At 44.4% G+C, this 16,249-nt stretch overlaps 1 protein-coding gene across 3 annotated transcripts in view; it reads right to left on the bottom strand.

Moving 5' to 3' along the window:
- Positions 1-1,505: 1,505 nt before the first annotated feature.
- The window catches only part of HIPK2 (homeodomain interacting protein kinase 2), a 140,522-nt gene continuing 125,778 nt past the window's right edge, over positions 1,506-16,249 (bottom strand). For all 3 annotated transcript variants that reach the window (XM_051784680.1, XM_051784679.1, XM_051784678.1), the window contains 3 exons: positions 15,763-16,010; positions 14,584-14,744; positions 1,506-12,826 (listed from right to left, as the gene is read on the bottom strand). In XM_051784680.1, the coding sequence (XP_051640640.1) occupies positions 12,359-12,826; positions 14,584-14,744; positions 15,763-16,010 (877 nt within the window). In that variant the 3' untranslated portion in view covers positions 1,506-12,358. The remainder of the gene's footprint in view (positions 12,827-14,583; positions 14,745-15,762; positions 16,011-16,249) is intronic.

Raw genomic sequence — 16,249 nt, 5'->3', positions numbered from 1 at the left:
CACTGCAGGCTACATTAGAAGCAGCCCTGCTTAAATTGAGAAACTATTTTCCCTTTCCAGGAAAAAATGGTCAGAAAGTACATCCTCTGGCTAACAATGCATTTTTAATCTATTTTGGTCTTGGATGACAGAGTGACAAATCTCTTTTACAGTTTTATAGATAAGTTTTACAAAAAGAAGAAACAAATAAAGAAGAAACCATAACACACCACGCACATGGAGAAACTGCACTAGTTAATCTAGCTGTTCTAGATTTACAGCTGTTTCTGAAGTTAGATCACTCACTAGTGTCTCTCATATCATGACCCAGTAAACTCCTCATTTCCAGCAGAGCACTTAACTGTGCAATTACCTGTTAGCTGTTTAATAGGACACATGATTTTAAATTAAACACTGACTTAATTGGTTTGCTGGACAGGCACAGACATTACAGCTTTAATAGCTTTTACTGAGTTGGGGTCTCAGCCAGTTCAAGGCAGCTGGGAGAAAGGGCCCATGACCTACTATTACTGAAAGTTTCATGTCCGCCTAGAAATTCATTGCAAGTTTCTGCAATGCTCCCTGCTTATTTCAGGGAGTCTTTAGAGAGAAGGCTGAAAAAACAAGCTGCCAGTACTCACTGATAAAACGAGCCTCCTGAAGGTTTATGTCCTGACGCAATCGCATCGCCCGGCAGTGCTGTGCAGGGACATCCAGTGATGATCACACGACTGCAGAAGCCAGACACCAAACTCAAAGCGTGTCCCTGTACTTTAGAGCAGTCCAGTTCAGCTCTGTGAACATCCCTCTGGCCATCCCCAGGAAGGGAGAAGCTGAATTAACAAGATGAATCCCACAGGCTGGAAACCTAGTAGCTTGCATATGAGTCACTATGTTGGGAAAGGTCAACAACAAATCCAGGTCAGTCTTACACTCCCTCCGTTTAAGAGGAGTTGTTGAGGAGCCACTGGCCTCCTCCGAGGTGATGCTATGGTACAACAGGGGACTCATTGCAGATGCCTCCACCTTGCTCCTGAGTGAACCTCACGGTGAGAGTCAGGCACAGCCCAAAAGGCAGGTATGGCAATTGCCAACAGGTGGTGGTTTCAGCATCTTAATGTCTACTTAAGCCTTTCAAAGCTCAGCTGGGACTTAGCAAAGAAAAGAAAGGGAGCAAATGAAATGGGGGCTCAGGCTAAAAGGAAAACCAGACCTACATTTGCAGCTGATATCCACACTCCAATCGGTACCATGGGATGTAGCAGAGCTCTTGACAGAGCCGCACACGGCAGCTCTGTGCAGCCTGCTGTGCTTCGGCAAAGCATCTGAATGCAGATGCTCTTCTGCCCTGGGAAAAAAATACATCTCACAAATCTAAACATGTCACCTCAAAGGGAAAACTATTTTATTATTAATGATACTATTAGTGCTGTTTTTCCAATAGACTGAGGAGATTAAATAATAGGATCTGAAAACTAACCAAACGTTCAGATCAAACTAGCGAGAAGACATACAGACACACAAACTTTGCAGTGACTTAAAACAGTTTAATGTAATTCCAAGACAAAGTGTGATTACATTTCTACACATATACAATATGCATATGTGAGTTGACAAATTCTGATTAATAACTCGTTTCACCTCAGAGACCGAAAAAATGATCAAAAAGAAACCGTGAATAACAAGCTATAACATAGTTCACCACAACGGGACCTCCTTTCTCACCCTACAGTTAGTAATATTACAATTAAAATAACTATATTCTTCTATAATGTATTTTCTGTTAAAATCATCTCATAAATTTACAATGCTATTATTAGTTTCCAAGACTAATATAAATTCACTCCATTTTTCTACAACGAAAATGATTATTAATTAGAAGCACACAACGTCATGATGAAAAACACAAGCATTTTCTTTTTTTTAGTAGCAAGAACTTGATTGGTTAAGAATTAGTTTTCTTGTAAAACATTCTAAAGCCAAGTAAAATATCCATTCTTATTACATACCTATAATATGAGACTAAGGAATAGGTTACATATAGGTCTACAACACATCAGTTTGTTTTTGTTTTTTCTTTAAAAAGAAGAAAGACGTATTACTAAAAGAAAAAAAAAGAAAAAAGAGGAAGGAAAGAAAAAAGAAAACAGAAAAGGGACAATTCACATAGGTAAAAAGCAGTACACAAGAAAATACTGTTGCACACAATAATTTTCACAAAGATTAACATGGATTAACACTCTTATTACAGAAACCGTACAGTGAAGGAACACAACGGCTCAGGGCTTTCGTGGGGTTACTGGGCTGAGATGATACTGTAGAGAAAGAACCACTTGAGATCCAGAGCTGGGGCAGGGGCATCTTTTCTCTTGTGATTACAATAGCATTTCACAGCTCCGCCCCCCCTTCCCCTTAATAATTTTGGTGCAGTGTATATTAACTTCCACTTTCCATCCAGAGTACACTGGGCTTGTGGGCAGTCAAAAGGCATAAAATATTCCCTCCATTTCACCCCTTCCGTTTTTAAGAGGATTTTACAGCTCATAAAAAAAATGTTTCACCCATTGGTTCGTTTTTAACTACCCAAAATCTAGACTTTTCACCTTCCAAGATGCCCCTCCTTCTTCTCTCTTTCTCGCTTCCTCTCTTTCTCTCTCTCTCTCTCTCACACACACTCCTTTATTAAAGCTATTAATGACACTTCCTCTCCTTTCAGAAATTGGATTTGGTATGAAATATACAGGCTACATTCTGGTTCTGCCCAAGTAGAATCTGGTACCCAAAACGCCTTGATTGCTTTGTTGGTGAAACATGGGATGTGGAGATCCTTTTTACACCTGAAATGGTTGTGCCCTGGAATATCTGTGGAAGTTTCGTTTAAAGAATACAGAGCAAAAAAATATAAAAGAAAATTAAAAAAATCAAACACATAAGGGATAACGGGGGAAAAGTCAGAAGTGTTGTATGTAACCACGTGAGGTGGGAGCGTTCAGAAGCACTTTTTTCCTTGTGAGGGCAGAGGTGCTATATGTAACCATGCAGATCCTACAGGATGTGCGTTGCCAGTGTTGGAAATCCCTTCTTCCCTAACAAGCTGCAAGCCAAAGCATTTATCAAGACTCTCTGGCTCCTTCATTTGAGTGTGCTGGTATTTGCGACTCTGACTCCTTCCCAAAAGAACAGGAGACCAGGCAGGAGCCGGGGGCAGCAAAGCCTGTGGATTGAGTGGTGGTGAACGGTGAGGGAGGGTGGGCTTTTTCCAGCTGGCCCGAGTGCTGCTGACAATCCTGGCTCACCGTATGATAACTTATCGCTTTGGGAATGTGGACAGCGGGGCAGGCGTGGCTGCCCCCTGGAACGGTGCTGCCGGAGGAGGAGGCGGGTTGCACTCCCCCGACCCCACCGCTGCTGATTGTAGGGGGAGCAGCACAGGTGCCCAAGTGCAAAGCATCGCCGGCTGCTCCTGTTCACTACCTCTGCTCTAAGCTGACTGATACAGCCCCACCAGGCATGGTGGAAACACGTAAGGAGCCCTCCCGTGAGTACCCGAGCTCCACTGCTGGAGCTGAGATGTACATATACATATTTTTAAATGCCAGTTCCTGTACTTTCATGACCTCAAAGTACCATTTTGCCCAGCAGACATTTATACCATGTTTGTTGTTTACCCAAGTGAAAGAACACAACAGAAAAAACTAGACAGGCTGAGTGAGACCAGGGAGTGGGGAATGTGATATATCAAAATGCAAATTACAGGGTAAGAGCAGCAGAGAAACATCATTATCAGGAACTGGCATGGGCTGAGAAAACAGAGTTGACAAGGAGATGGTCAGTGAACTTTGTATTTTGTTTACTGGTTTAAAACATTTCTGTGGTGGTAAGCATAATTTGTAAGAAAGGGGTGAACAGATGAAAGCCAAATTACAGCATTGCCTCTGAGTGGCTCACACACACACACACAAGCTCACAAACACACCCCCAACCCCATCCCCCAAAATAAAACAGGCATTCACTACCTCAGGTATTAATTGTTTGGCTAATGATTTATCAATAGTACAATACAATCCTTCCTTTGAATATCCTTCATTCTCCTGATGTGGGTATCTTCATCCAGATGAGGATCCTACATAGAACAGTGAATTTCGTGTCGTGATCCCTGCTTCAACCCAGGGATGCCTGATAAAGCACATTATTAAAACAAGCGAACAAACAAATAGCTTATCTGTTGAACTAAATCTTCAAAGTGGGTGGAGTGTTTTTTTGATCAGACTTTGGAATACAGTGGATTACTTCATCTCTGGACTGACTTTCCAACACTATGTTATATCTCAAAACAGAATATACATATTAAAAACACACTTGTACTTTTCCATTTTTAACGGGTGAAATTAAGAAGAGGCAGCTGTATTGAGTTTTTGAAGGTGACACTTATAAACACAAGATTTCCCTTAAAAAGTACCAGTTTAAATGTAAACTATAAAACACTGTAATAACTATAAAATGTAGGCAGAAAACTGTTAAGTAGCCACAGTCTATTATTCAGTTCACATTGGTTTAAAATGTGACTCATTAATATCTTCTAGAAGGCCAAAGCATTTTACAGTAGCTATAAACATATATACTTACATGTGCATTTTAACATCACAATTGATTAAAATACATAAAAGAGTAATCTATTCCTTGGTTTAATTTTTTTTCTTTTTAAAGATTCACTGTCTTCAGAATTCACTCAAGCAACAATGACCAGGGTGGGCATTTATCGCTATTCCGCCCCTATGGAGTTCAGAGTCTTTGAATCAAAGTTCAAGCTGGCTACATGATTTCAAAAAGGCTAAAACCAGGATGAATGCCCACATTTGAGGTAATTATTGCCATTAGGTCACAGTTTGCGTAATGTAAGTGTATTTAAATCCTTCTTTTAAAAAAACAAAGGTATCCCACAGTACCAGGGGATACCCTTTGAAGCAATCAGAATCCAGAATCCTGATCAGTGGGTTTGCTTCCAAAGGAGCTGGCAGTCCCAGAGCACGAGGCACTCCTGGGACAGTTGCTGATCAGCCTAGAGCTCAGGTGAGCAAGCCTGCAACAAGCCTTTTTTTTCATTTTTTACTTTTTTTTTAAAGAAAAAGAAAACAGAAGGAAAATCAGAGGTGCCATAAAATAGATGGATAACATTTCTGATCAGAATTCCAGACCGAAGCTTTTCTAATCTGTCTTATTCCTTTCCAAACAGTTTGCTAAAAAAAAAAAAAATCAAAATACATCGGCTTAAATATTAACTCTATGCCAGCACTGCAAAAACTCCTTGGCTATGTTCTGAAAGTGGGATAAGCTTTGCTTTTGCTGAGCATTGTTGCCCCATTGCTTTCTGTTTCAAGAGGAAACCTTGTTTGAAAGAAAGAAAATAAAAAAGAAGGAGATGAGGAAGGAAGAAAATGAGGAAGGAAATGAGGGAGGGAGGGAAGAAGAGAAGGAGGGAGGGTGGAAGGAAAGGTGGAAGGAAGGAGAGAGGGAGGGAGGGTTGAAGGAAGGGTGGAAGGAAGGAAGAGAGGAAGAGAGGGAGGGAGGAAGGGAGGGAGGGAGGAAGGAAGGAAGGAAGGAAGGAAGGAAGGAAGGAAGGAAGGAAGGAAGGAAGGGAGAAAGGAAGGAAAAATAATCCCTGGCTGTCAGAAGTACACACAAGTATTTACAAGGTTTGTGTGAATCTGCACACAGTTCCCCTCACAGCGAAAGAGTTAAGAACAGAGATGTCACAATATTTATCAGTGCAGTAAAAAATATCATTTTTGGAAAAAATATACCTTTAGTATTGCCTTTCTTAGATTAACTATGATAAGCAAAAGATTAAAAACAAAAACTTTATCTTCAAACACACATGAATAGTCTGTTATAGCAGCACTGCTAAAATTGGAAGGACAAAGCTAACCCGTAAATGAGAAACAGGAGTTTCAAACCACAAATGCCGAATGCAAAGCCTCCTAGTATGCTTCCTAAGATTTCTGAAGAACCAAGCCAATCTACCATTCAAATTTCACTCTCAACACACACAAATGCTCTAAACCCACGTCTTCCCACTGAAAGCATGTGACACACGCAGAGCTCACCTCAGTTTACCTCCAGACGAGTTCTCACACCTCCACCTGCATCAGCAGCTCCTCACAGAAAACTAACTACTGCCTTGGGGGTCATTCCCAGCGATTACATTTGCCCCAAGGGAACCAGACACCTTCAGCACAGAGCCCTGGGTTGGCAGTGCTCCCCTGCACACTGCCCGGGCTTACTTCCAGGGGCTGCCCCTGCAGTGGGTCTTGCTGCGTGCCCGGGGCGGGTGTGAGTGTGGTGGCATCACAGCAACACACGCAGGTAGTGGTGTTCCCAGGTGGTGGGAAGGATGGACCACGGGGATGGAGACCAGCCTGGAAAGCCCAGTGCCTCTCATCCAATGCAGTACTCCAGCAACGAGCCTACACACAGCCTTTGACAACAGGACTGCCACCATCTCTTCGAGCACCACTGTGAAATGGTGTCAAAATGGTGTAAAAAAACCTAACTCTACAGCTTAGGGAGAAATTCTCACCATCATCAGAGGCAGCTTTGTTGGAGTACAGCAGTGGGAGAACCCCAGCAGCACAGACTCATCTTCTCCTTAAGTCTGGAGAGGGCAAAATGATTTGTAGGCACGTAAGTGAGCCTTGAGAAGTAGGATGGGGACTCCTGAACTTCAGACAGAGGCCCTTCTCACAGGAGCGCTGAGGGAGGTGATGTAGATGAGTGCCCAGGACCACAGATGAACTGCTTTGAGGCTCCCACAGCACATGGGATCACAGCAGGGACAGCTATGTCAACAGGAAGAGGGAAAACATTTCCTTCCCACATTTTTCCCTTCTGCACTGTCTATCCCCTGCACACCTTTCCAGGATTTGGCCCACAAATAGTACTGCAGTTCTCTAATGGGCTGATTGCCAAGCCATGGAAGAACATGAGTGTAAGTCCAATACCCTTGCCCTGCTGTGCCTGTCCTGACCATGGCATCACTGTTTGGGGTCCAACCCACAGAACAAGCCCAGCATCCTAAATCCAGAGAAGGAGACACTACAGAAGCATGCAGAGCATCCAGAAGCTTATCCCCACTACACAGCTCACCATTTCCACACTGCATTGTCACCACTACAACACTTAAATCAATGAGAACAATAACGAGAGAAGAAAAACACTTTTGACATCCCCTACAGTTTAGGATAGCAGCAATATTTAGTGTGAATTTCTCTGCTCATCAAGCTAGTACTCAAAACAATGGCAGAAACTTGAGAGAGAGAGAGAAAAAGAAAAAAAAAGGGAACAGAAAAATGTAATTCCACGGCGTATCCTCATTGCCTGGTGCTCATGACTCGTGGCTTCATTTAATTTCTGGAGTAGGTGGGGGTCTCTTTCTCTCTTTCTTAAAAAAAAAGTATCTTTGGTTAAAGAAAAAAACAGGTTTATTGCCCTTCAGATTTGCTAATGGAATTGCCTTCAAACCAAGCTAAAAAGACACAATTCCTTGAAAGTATAAAAAAAGGAAAAATGTCACAGTCAGAAGTGTCCCTTTCTTGGAATGTTTTACATATTGTGACAAAACTACTTGGGAAAGAGAGAGAGTAAGAGACCTGCCAAGGCCCAATTTGTTGGGTACAAGCAGGTAAAACTCTGCTGAGGAAGATGGAATTGCATTTGCTCTCTCTAATGACTGGATTTGACCCAATCTACAGTGAGAAGTGCTTCCATTTGGCTTTTCCAATCTGCTCATGTTGGCAGTTCTCTCCCCTCCCTCCTGCATTCTGGCTTCACAGCAGGAAATTGAACATCCATCTCCGAGGAGCGGCAACATCCGTGCTTTCTGCACAAGAAGAATGCAAGACAAGATGATGGGGAAAAGGACCACTTTCTCACTGTGCCAGCCATAAGCCACCCATAAAACTTCCAGCATTTAAACATTCGCTTCCCCTCTCAAGTTTCCATGCCATTTACCCTATGCACACAAGGAACACCAACTGAACCAAATCATGCCAATCCTATTTCCTCTCCAAAGGATTCTGCAAACACAACAAGCTGGCTGTTATGTGTGTGGTACTGACAGCATGCAAAGCTTTTGCTTCCTCTGCTGAAATGACCGTTTCCCCTGTGACCAACCACACCTTTATCCATACAATGCCTTTGTACAGGTGTGAGGGAGGAGGCGTTGCTCAGCTCCCTCATACCTGCCAGAAAACAGCTCTCACACAGTGTTTCACCATCAAAGCAATTTGATGGTTCTGCTGTGCATCTCTTGCAATCAGCATCCCATCACCACTATCATCTGACCACCTACAGCTGGCAGACCAGCAACTCCAGGATGGACAATGTGAAAAGTGGCTCCTCCCATACGCACTGCACTCCTCCTCACAGCCATCCTGTGCTGTTGTAACAGCTCTGCTGCCAAAAGGCCCCCAAAATCAGATCTGAGCCCACATGTGAGAGCAGGTTGGGTGGGAACACAGGGAAAATGCAATTAGTACAGGTAAAACATTACTGTGATTTCACTGGCCCTAGGCTACAGGAGCAAATAAACAAGTATTTAACTTGAAGGGTTTAAGTCTGTTCTTTAGTAAAGCACTCAAGCGCATGATTAACTTTCAGTCTCTGCTGAAGTCCTATAATTTTTTAATGGAATTTAAATTCAGTCACTGCTTCCCCCTATTCTAACAGAGCAGGTAACACAAATGAAACCATAAATATCTAAACTGTAGCAACCAGAACAGCTTAACAAAATTCCACAACAAATAATTAAAAAAAGAAGGGAAAATCTACATCAGAAACAAACAACAACAAAAAAATCAAACCAAACATCCTGACCCTGTGGACATCTAACCTTCAGTGAAAGTGGAAGATTAGGGGAGGAACACTGCCCTGTCTGCAGCCATGCTTTACCCAGCTGATGCCATCCATCTGCACCAGTGTGCTTTATCCAGTGATGGGACTGAGCCGCACGCGCGGCTGCCGTGGCTCCTTCAATACTCCTGTTTCTGGAGAGCCACCTATCTGCTTCCTCCTTCAGGAAAACCAAACCCTTAACATGTAGTGTGGCCTTGGACTCATCCACAGGGCCCAATGATCCTGGCCTGGAGCACAAACAAGTCTTAATCTTATATAAATGTCCTATCAAACTGAGTGATGGTGAGCTGGATCCTGAGGCACCAAGGTCCTTACCCGCCTCTGATCCAGCTCTCCTGACAGATCATTATGTTAGCTGCTGTTGAGTTTTGGCCTCTGAATGAATGTTTTCTGGACTTATTCTTAAATGCAGATGTGACCGAGAGGATAATTCCTGTTCCTCAAGGCTGTAACCACTCTCACGGAGTGGCCCCACACCCCCCCCGGTTAGTGGCAGAGTTTTCATCCTCGGAATAATTTCATTCCTCCTTTCTCCTGCAGTTCTCACAATCACAGCAACCCTTCCAATGCCACTGATGAAGAGAAATAAAATTAAGAACAGTAACAACAATACTAAGAGAAAAAAACCCCTACAAAGTTTAAGGAATGCGTGTGCAATTAAAACCCAGAGTAAAATACAATAATAATAAAATAATAATCATAATCGTAACAACCATACAATAAAATAACATTATCTTTCCTTTTCATGACATAAGCAGCATGACGCTCTCACTCCCGAGAGAGGAGAGGAGAGGAATGCAAGAGAGAGAGAGCAGGGCTTTATTTTCCTGTCTCAGGTGAAAGGGGACATGTTGTCTTTCCAAAGAAAGGGGGGGTAAGGTGCATAGGCTGCTGGGAGATTGCATCCTCATCTACAGTATATTGAGCTGGAATGAAGGATAGGCAGGAAAAGAAAACTGTGCAAGGGTAGCCCAGGAACCAGAGCTGGCAACCAGGGAGGTTATTTGGTGGTTTGCCAGAAGACAACAGCCTTGTTGAACAGCCTATGCATAGTGGGATCCCTTCTTCTTCCAGGCCAGCCAAACAGTTACCACAAGCCAATATACTGTGCTTGTCTTTCTGTCAGCTTTTCCAACCTGAGAGAGCCTTCTTCATCACTTCCACTCAGGGAAACTATCCCTTACCACCCTGCCAATGAACCTGCTATTTTCCAGCATCTTGCAAAACACCTGACTACTTCATGCTCTAGTTACAGGGAAATGTAGAGTGGAACCAAATAGCCACAAAGACTTCAGCTTTCATGGAAATGTTTTACTAAATTCCTTTCTCTCCTTCCTTCTCAGGACACGCACATGCCTGGGTACTCTTGAGACATTTCCAAGTACTGATGCACCAGTGAAACTGCCGCTACCAGGAAAACTCCCCTCTGAACCAAACCAACTACAGGAAAGGCTCTCTTTAAAAACTGTTGGAAAACAAGACAACCGGGTAGCATTCCTTCGTGTGGAGGACTGCAGCACCACTGTGCTCTCCAGTTCCAGGGTCACTCTGCTGCTGCAGGCAGTTTTTTGAGGTGTAGGTGAGAAGAGAAGAGGGGAGGCACACAGTGTCACAGCTCTGTTAGAGTGGGTAAGGCTCGATGTATTAAAACACTCTTTTCACTTAAGAAACCTGAGATTGACTCTCTCAACTGGATTTTCTCATGCTTGCTTTGGGACTCCAGCCCTTTCCTGACCCCTTCTCATCAACAGTGAGAGATGTTGGCAACAACTAGTGTTTCCCCCTTTCAAGGGCTAAATGTTTGTTCCCATTTCAGACACACAACCAGGACAACCCAATGATGAGGGTGGACGCTGTCCTCCCACTCCATCAAGAACATCGTCAAACAGCAGAATGAGAATTCAGTTTCCGGGGAGGAAACCTGCTATTTCAACAGGACAAAAACAGACCAGTCCAGAAACAAATCCCCAGACCCCCTGGAAGTCACCCTGGGTCTCACAACTGACCCGGTCACTTCCAGCCCATCCAGTGCTTGACAAAACACTCAGTTATACACACTTGTGACCCCAATGAGCCTCCCCAACACCTCGCCAAGTGAGCTAAGATTGACGACGTGAAAAAAAACCCAACACCACCAGCAGAAGGAGAAAATCGGCAATAACAACCCCCCCCAAAAAAAAAAAACCAACAAAAAACCCAAAAAAAAACCAAAAAAGAAAAGAGAAAAAAAGAGAAGAAAAAGAGCTGAGAGTAAATTCCGACTAGCCTCAGTCAGTTTCTAGGAGTACCAGTGGAAGTAAACCCTTAAACCGCGTCTGTAGTTCGGTAAGGCACTACGAGGGAATGATGTAAAACTAAGACTGTGACAGTTGTAATGGCTGTGCCGAGGAACACACCACAGAGAGAAGGCAGCATCTGCACGCACACGCACACACACGCACGCACATACCTGGACAATCACATTTGTTACATGCCTATGTTATATCACTTTTCTTTGTGCAATCACATTGAGGAATAGTCTATTGGTATCGTTGAAGTTCAACACAAAAGAGTAAAAAGGGGTATGACCTGTATAGTGCTACATTCTACCGGGGCTGGGGGCAGAGGGCTGGGGGCAGCTAAAATGTCTCCTCCTATACTAAAACGGCTAGGGATTTAAAGAGGAACATTTCCGAAAAAAACCCTAAAATAAAACGCAACTGAAATCCAACATACATTATTAGAGATCTTGTTTAGGAACAGTATTTCTCAGGGATTTATCCAGTGTGTTCAAGAAAAGGGAGAAATACCCCCATTGCTTCTGCTCTCAACCAATGCTGCATGGCTGGATTTGCCCAGGTGCGTTTAAATGTAGCAGTGTTAGGTCCAAATTTAGAGCACTGGGACAACATTTTATCCGCCTACCTCAGCCTCTCTTACCCACTTTCTTTTTCCATTAAAAATCCACCAAAACTTGTGTATACTTTGGGATACAAAAACCACTGCAAAGGTGGGGTATAAACCCTTTGAAAAGCTGGATAAATCCCTAATCCATATACCTATAGGATTAAAAACCTAATGGATTTCATTTTAGGTGTTTTGGACAACAAATTTCTAAATGTAGCTCACTATTGGATGAAAATAACCTTTAAAAGTCTGTTGGTGAAGTTCTTCAAAAGACAAGACCCGCTGGAGGGTCCTTCTGCTTCTCTCTTTCTCTCTAGTTTGGTGCAGAATGGTTGGTTTTTTGTGGTTTATTTTTTTTTTCTGTTCTTTTTTTTTCCATTTTTTTTTTTTTTTTTTAAATAAAAATTGTAGAATTGGTTCTCCCCCTTCTTTCCTCTTTTTCTTTTCTTCCTTAAAGTCTCCTTCGTTCAAGTTTCACGCGAGCCTCCCATTGCATTGTTAAGTTTCTCATGTTCTTCAATACAAAAGCGGCTGCCTCACTCCCCCCGGGATGGGTGCGTCTCTCGCTCTTTTATTCCAGTGTTTAGATGTAAGGGTACTGGTTCACCTTGGTAGGGCTCAGTGGGTATCCAGTGTAGACTGTGGAGGCTGGAGAAGCACTGATATAGGTCTGGTGGGCAAACTGAGCCTGGTACTGGCTCGGGTGGATGGTGGGTGAGGGCAGGACGCGCGGGCCCATGCTGACAGGGACCTGGTGGACGATGCTGGCGGGGTAGGTGGTGTGCTGCACCGCGTGCCGTGCAGACCCTTGGGAGGCCACCAGGTGCGCGACGGTGCCCGTGGAGCCCAGGGCGGCGGGGGCGGTGTATGTGTACAGGTGGGGCTGGGTGGGCAGGTGAGCAGCGGCCGCCGCGGCCAAGTGGGGATGAACTGTACCATGGCTGGGGCTATTGTGCGGGAAAGAGTACGGGGCCTGAGCTATCGTTGGAGTGATGTAGGCTTGCTGTCTCCGGTGACTCCCTGTGCGGTCGGTCGTGATGTGCTGCTGGGCCTGGATAAAGACAGCAACAGTGATAAGCAGTTACAACACAAGAGATGGCTCTTCACCTCCTCAATAGTGCCTGGGAACCTCCCTGCAATGCCAGGACAGCCTCAGGGAAGTCTCTTGTGCTCCTCCTGACACCCGCAGCACCACCAGTCTTCCCTTGGAAACGGGTGACAGCAATGAGTCCCTCGCAAGCCTAGGTTTCAGACATCACCCCTGTAGTTTCTTACATTGACTGAAATGCCCCCCAAGAGGTCAACAAGTCCCTCAGTTTGAGCCACAAGCTGCTGGCACAGCTACCACAAAGACAAAGCCTTGGATGCTCAGCTCCCAAGAACATCTTCCACAAGTCCAGTTGTTCACACAAAACACGGTTTTTGTTAGTGAACTCTCTGCTGACAAAATGTACTGTGCAGATAGCTCAGGGGAATGAAATTGCCTTACTATGCCTGGAACAGGCAGTTTATTTTTGCTCAGTTTGGGTGTTTGCAGTTAATAATTTCCTTGGTTAGTAAAAATAACCATGTTATTTTTTAGAGATACAACCCTTGGCTTGATCAGATCCTACAGGTGTCTGGTGCCCTCGTGTAATCTGCTATAGTTACTTGAGCACAGGCAACTTCTTGCAGTGGGACAGGAGCAATGCACTTTTTTTCCAGGGATTTTCTAAGTTGTTTTCTTGCACTGCACAATAATGTAAGGAGTTTTCCCTGTCATTTGTAGTCAGATCATTAAACTACCCATAAAGTAGGAATTAGAAGACAAGAAGGAAAATGCCCCATGCTATCTCCGTCTATTCTTCCAAACCTTCTCACCCTCTTTGTAAGCACGCCCTGCGCTGTCATTGTGGTCTGAAATGCAGCAGCCACACTCCTCCCCAGCTCTTGCAAACAGCATCTTGCCCAGTTCCTCCATTTTCATGCACTTTTATTTAAAATTTGTTCACATTTTAAAATTTCATCTGCATTTTGAGGGGGAGGGGACATTCTTCTCCATCAAATTACTTTTCTTTTTAAAAAACAGCTCTGTTCATCCACCTGTCCTCTGAGCTCTCCAAACTTTCTCCTCTTGAAACACTGGCAACTGTGCTGTAACTTCTCTACTCTTGTTACCTCACCCCAGGGAAGAAAGAGGCCCCTGGTGCAGGATGTGAAAAGGCGATTATTTACTGAAGCTCCTGTCTAATCACAGACTGTGAAACATTTTGAGAACTGCATGCTTCCAAGAAATGGGATTTGCCCAGATCTCAGCTCACGCTTATCACAGGATGGATCAAACTCCTAGGTCACGTATACGCACAATGAGGTCATATGCTCATGAGGTCATGTGTACACACAGAGGCTTTGCTTTGACTTCTCTTCCAATCCCACAGCTGGGCTTATGCACTTCACTTGCAAGATACCCTCCCCATGGTTACCTATAGCTAAGGAGAACTCAGTCCTTCCTATGTGCTCCTGCTCAACTCTGTTGGGGCCAAGCTGCTGCACTTCCCTCTCACGTTATTCCCACTCACACTGTTATTCCCACTCACATCTGACTTCAGAACATGTGGTAAGGGTACCACCAGCCCACTCAAGGGTGTGATCTGCACTACCTCTGCTGCCTGAGTGGGAGGATCAAGCTCTGCAGTCAAATAAAAACCAGCTGATCAAACTCAACATGGGGCTCAACTATCACTAGACTGGAAGGGGACAGCCCGTGCTGCAGGAGCAGTAGGGAACAGCTGGATGATGCACCACCAAAATCAGTCTTGGTTGACTTACCTGACTTAGATTAAGAGGCTGCTGCTGCTGGAAATGTGCTCCTGGTCGCTGCTGCCTATAGGCAACGGCTCCAGACGAGCTCCCTGAAGAGTGACCGCTGGTGGAGGTCACGGTGCTGGAGGACTTGGACTTGTAGGAGGATGAGTGGTGACTGGTGGTGACTGTGCCAGGAAAGGAAACACATTTGTAGCTTACATCACATTCTTTAATTGCTCACCCTACCTTTTCCTCACTGAGTCTCCTCCAGAGTGGCTTTTGGGAGGAGACATACAACAGAAGCAGGGTAAGAAAACTGTTTCTCTTAATTAACAGAATACCTCAGCAGTGCTTCGTATACACGACCAGCCCGTTATCCTAGAGGCAGACAAGCAGACCTGATAACTGGACCCAAAGCAGGCCTGAAGAAGGCTTTATAGACCCTTCAGAAGTGCAAGAAACTGTTCTGCCAGCAGAACTGTACAACGCAGGTACAAATCCCAAGGAGAGGAAGGAAAGTATGGTGTGCACAGCATAAAAAAACCCTGTCTTGCCTAACATCAAGGTGAGTGGGAAGGGAGGGAGAAGGTGCTAGTGAGGGGGCTCACCCTTTGAACCTTTGTGTTCACCAGCAGTGCATCAAAAGCAAAGACTGCCAAGTAGCTCAAAGCCAGTTGCTTCATGCCAGACTTCCACCATAAACCTCTTTTCAACACATCCTACTATCTAGCATTGCAGAGGTTCTGGATGAGCAAACCTCATCAGTCCATAATGAAGATCCTGGGGAAATGTTCTTCCCAGAAACGTCAACAAGTTTGGATGAAAATTCACATGTGTTTTCAATCTCTTACCCATTTTAAAATACACCTATGGAAAGGCAAGGCAGCAAAGGTTCACACTTGCATTTGTGAGCCTTTAATGTCAAATGTTGAGCTACAGGCTGCATTCTGTTCTTGGGTTTGTACAGAACTAACTGGGTCCGACACTTGCCCCTGTGACTCCTGAGTGAACCAGGGCACATAAATAATGCAATATGGCTCCCAAGAACAGATGTGTCACTTGAGAGAAGGGCAGGAGCACGTGGGTTTTTTTGGAAAACAAAACAAACAAACAAACAAACAAAATGAAACTGAACAATGAGATTCTTCCAAGATAAATCATTTATTTCTTACTAATTTTCTTGACGGAAGAGGTGCAATTTACCTGGTGCCAGGCTATCGCACTCTACCAACACCTCACTGGCCTGGGTTTTCAGTGGTGGCACGATGATGGTTCGGGGGTTCCCACTGCAGTGAGTCTCTGGAACCCCTTTGGTGTCGTAGCTGTTCCCGTTATTCTGCCCTGCACGATGTTGCACGGCGTAAGGGCTGTTGTTGCTGGAGGAATCGGAGTAGGGGGAGTCATGCACGGTGACACAGCTGATGACATTCTTCCTTTGCTTGGACAAGGTGCTGAAACACAAGCAGACAAGTGGAAAGAGTGATCAGGCAATGATCAACTCGAAATCACTAGAAGACTCTGCCTGTGGCAGACTAGCTCCATAAAGGCAAAGCACATCCTTCAGTCCTCTGCCAGAGAGAGGCTGCTTAAGCCAAATCCCAGGCTTCAAAACTCACTCGTTACTATTCCAGGAAAGCCCTCATGGAGGTCAAGGAGTGAGTAAGACATTGTGGATAGATCTTATATTCAC

Source organism: Manacus candei, unplaced genomic scaffold (assembly GCF_025592945.1).
Source record: "Manacus candei isolate 608988 ecotype Guabito, Panama unplaced genomic scaffold, ASM2559294v1 h1tg000018l, whole genome shotgun sequence".
In the NCBI taxonomy this organism is placed as follows: domain Eukaryota; kingdom Metazoa; phylum Chordata; class Aves; order Passeriformes; family Pipridae; genus Manacus; species Manacus candei.
Note: the sequence above shows the minus strand (reverse complement) of the source record. Positions and strands in the feature narration are given on the sequence as shown.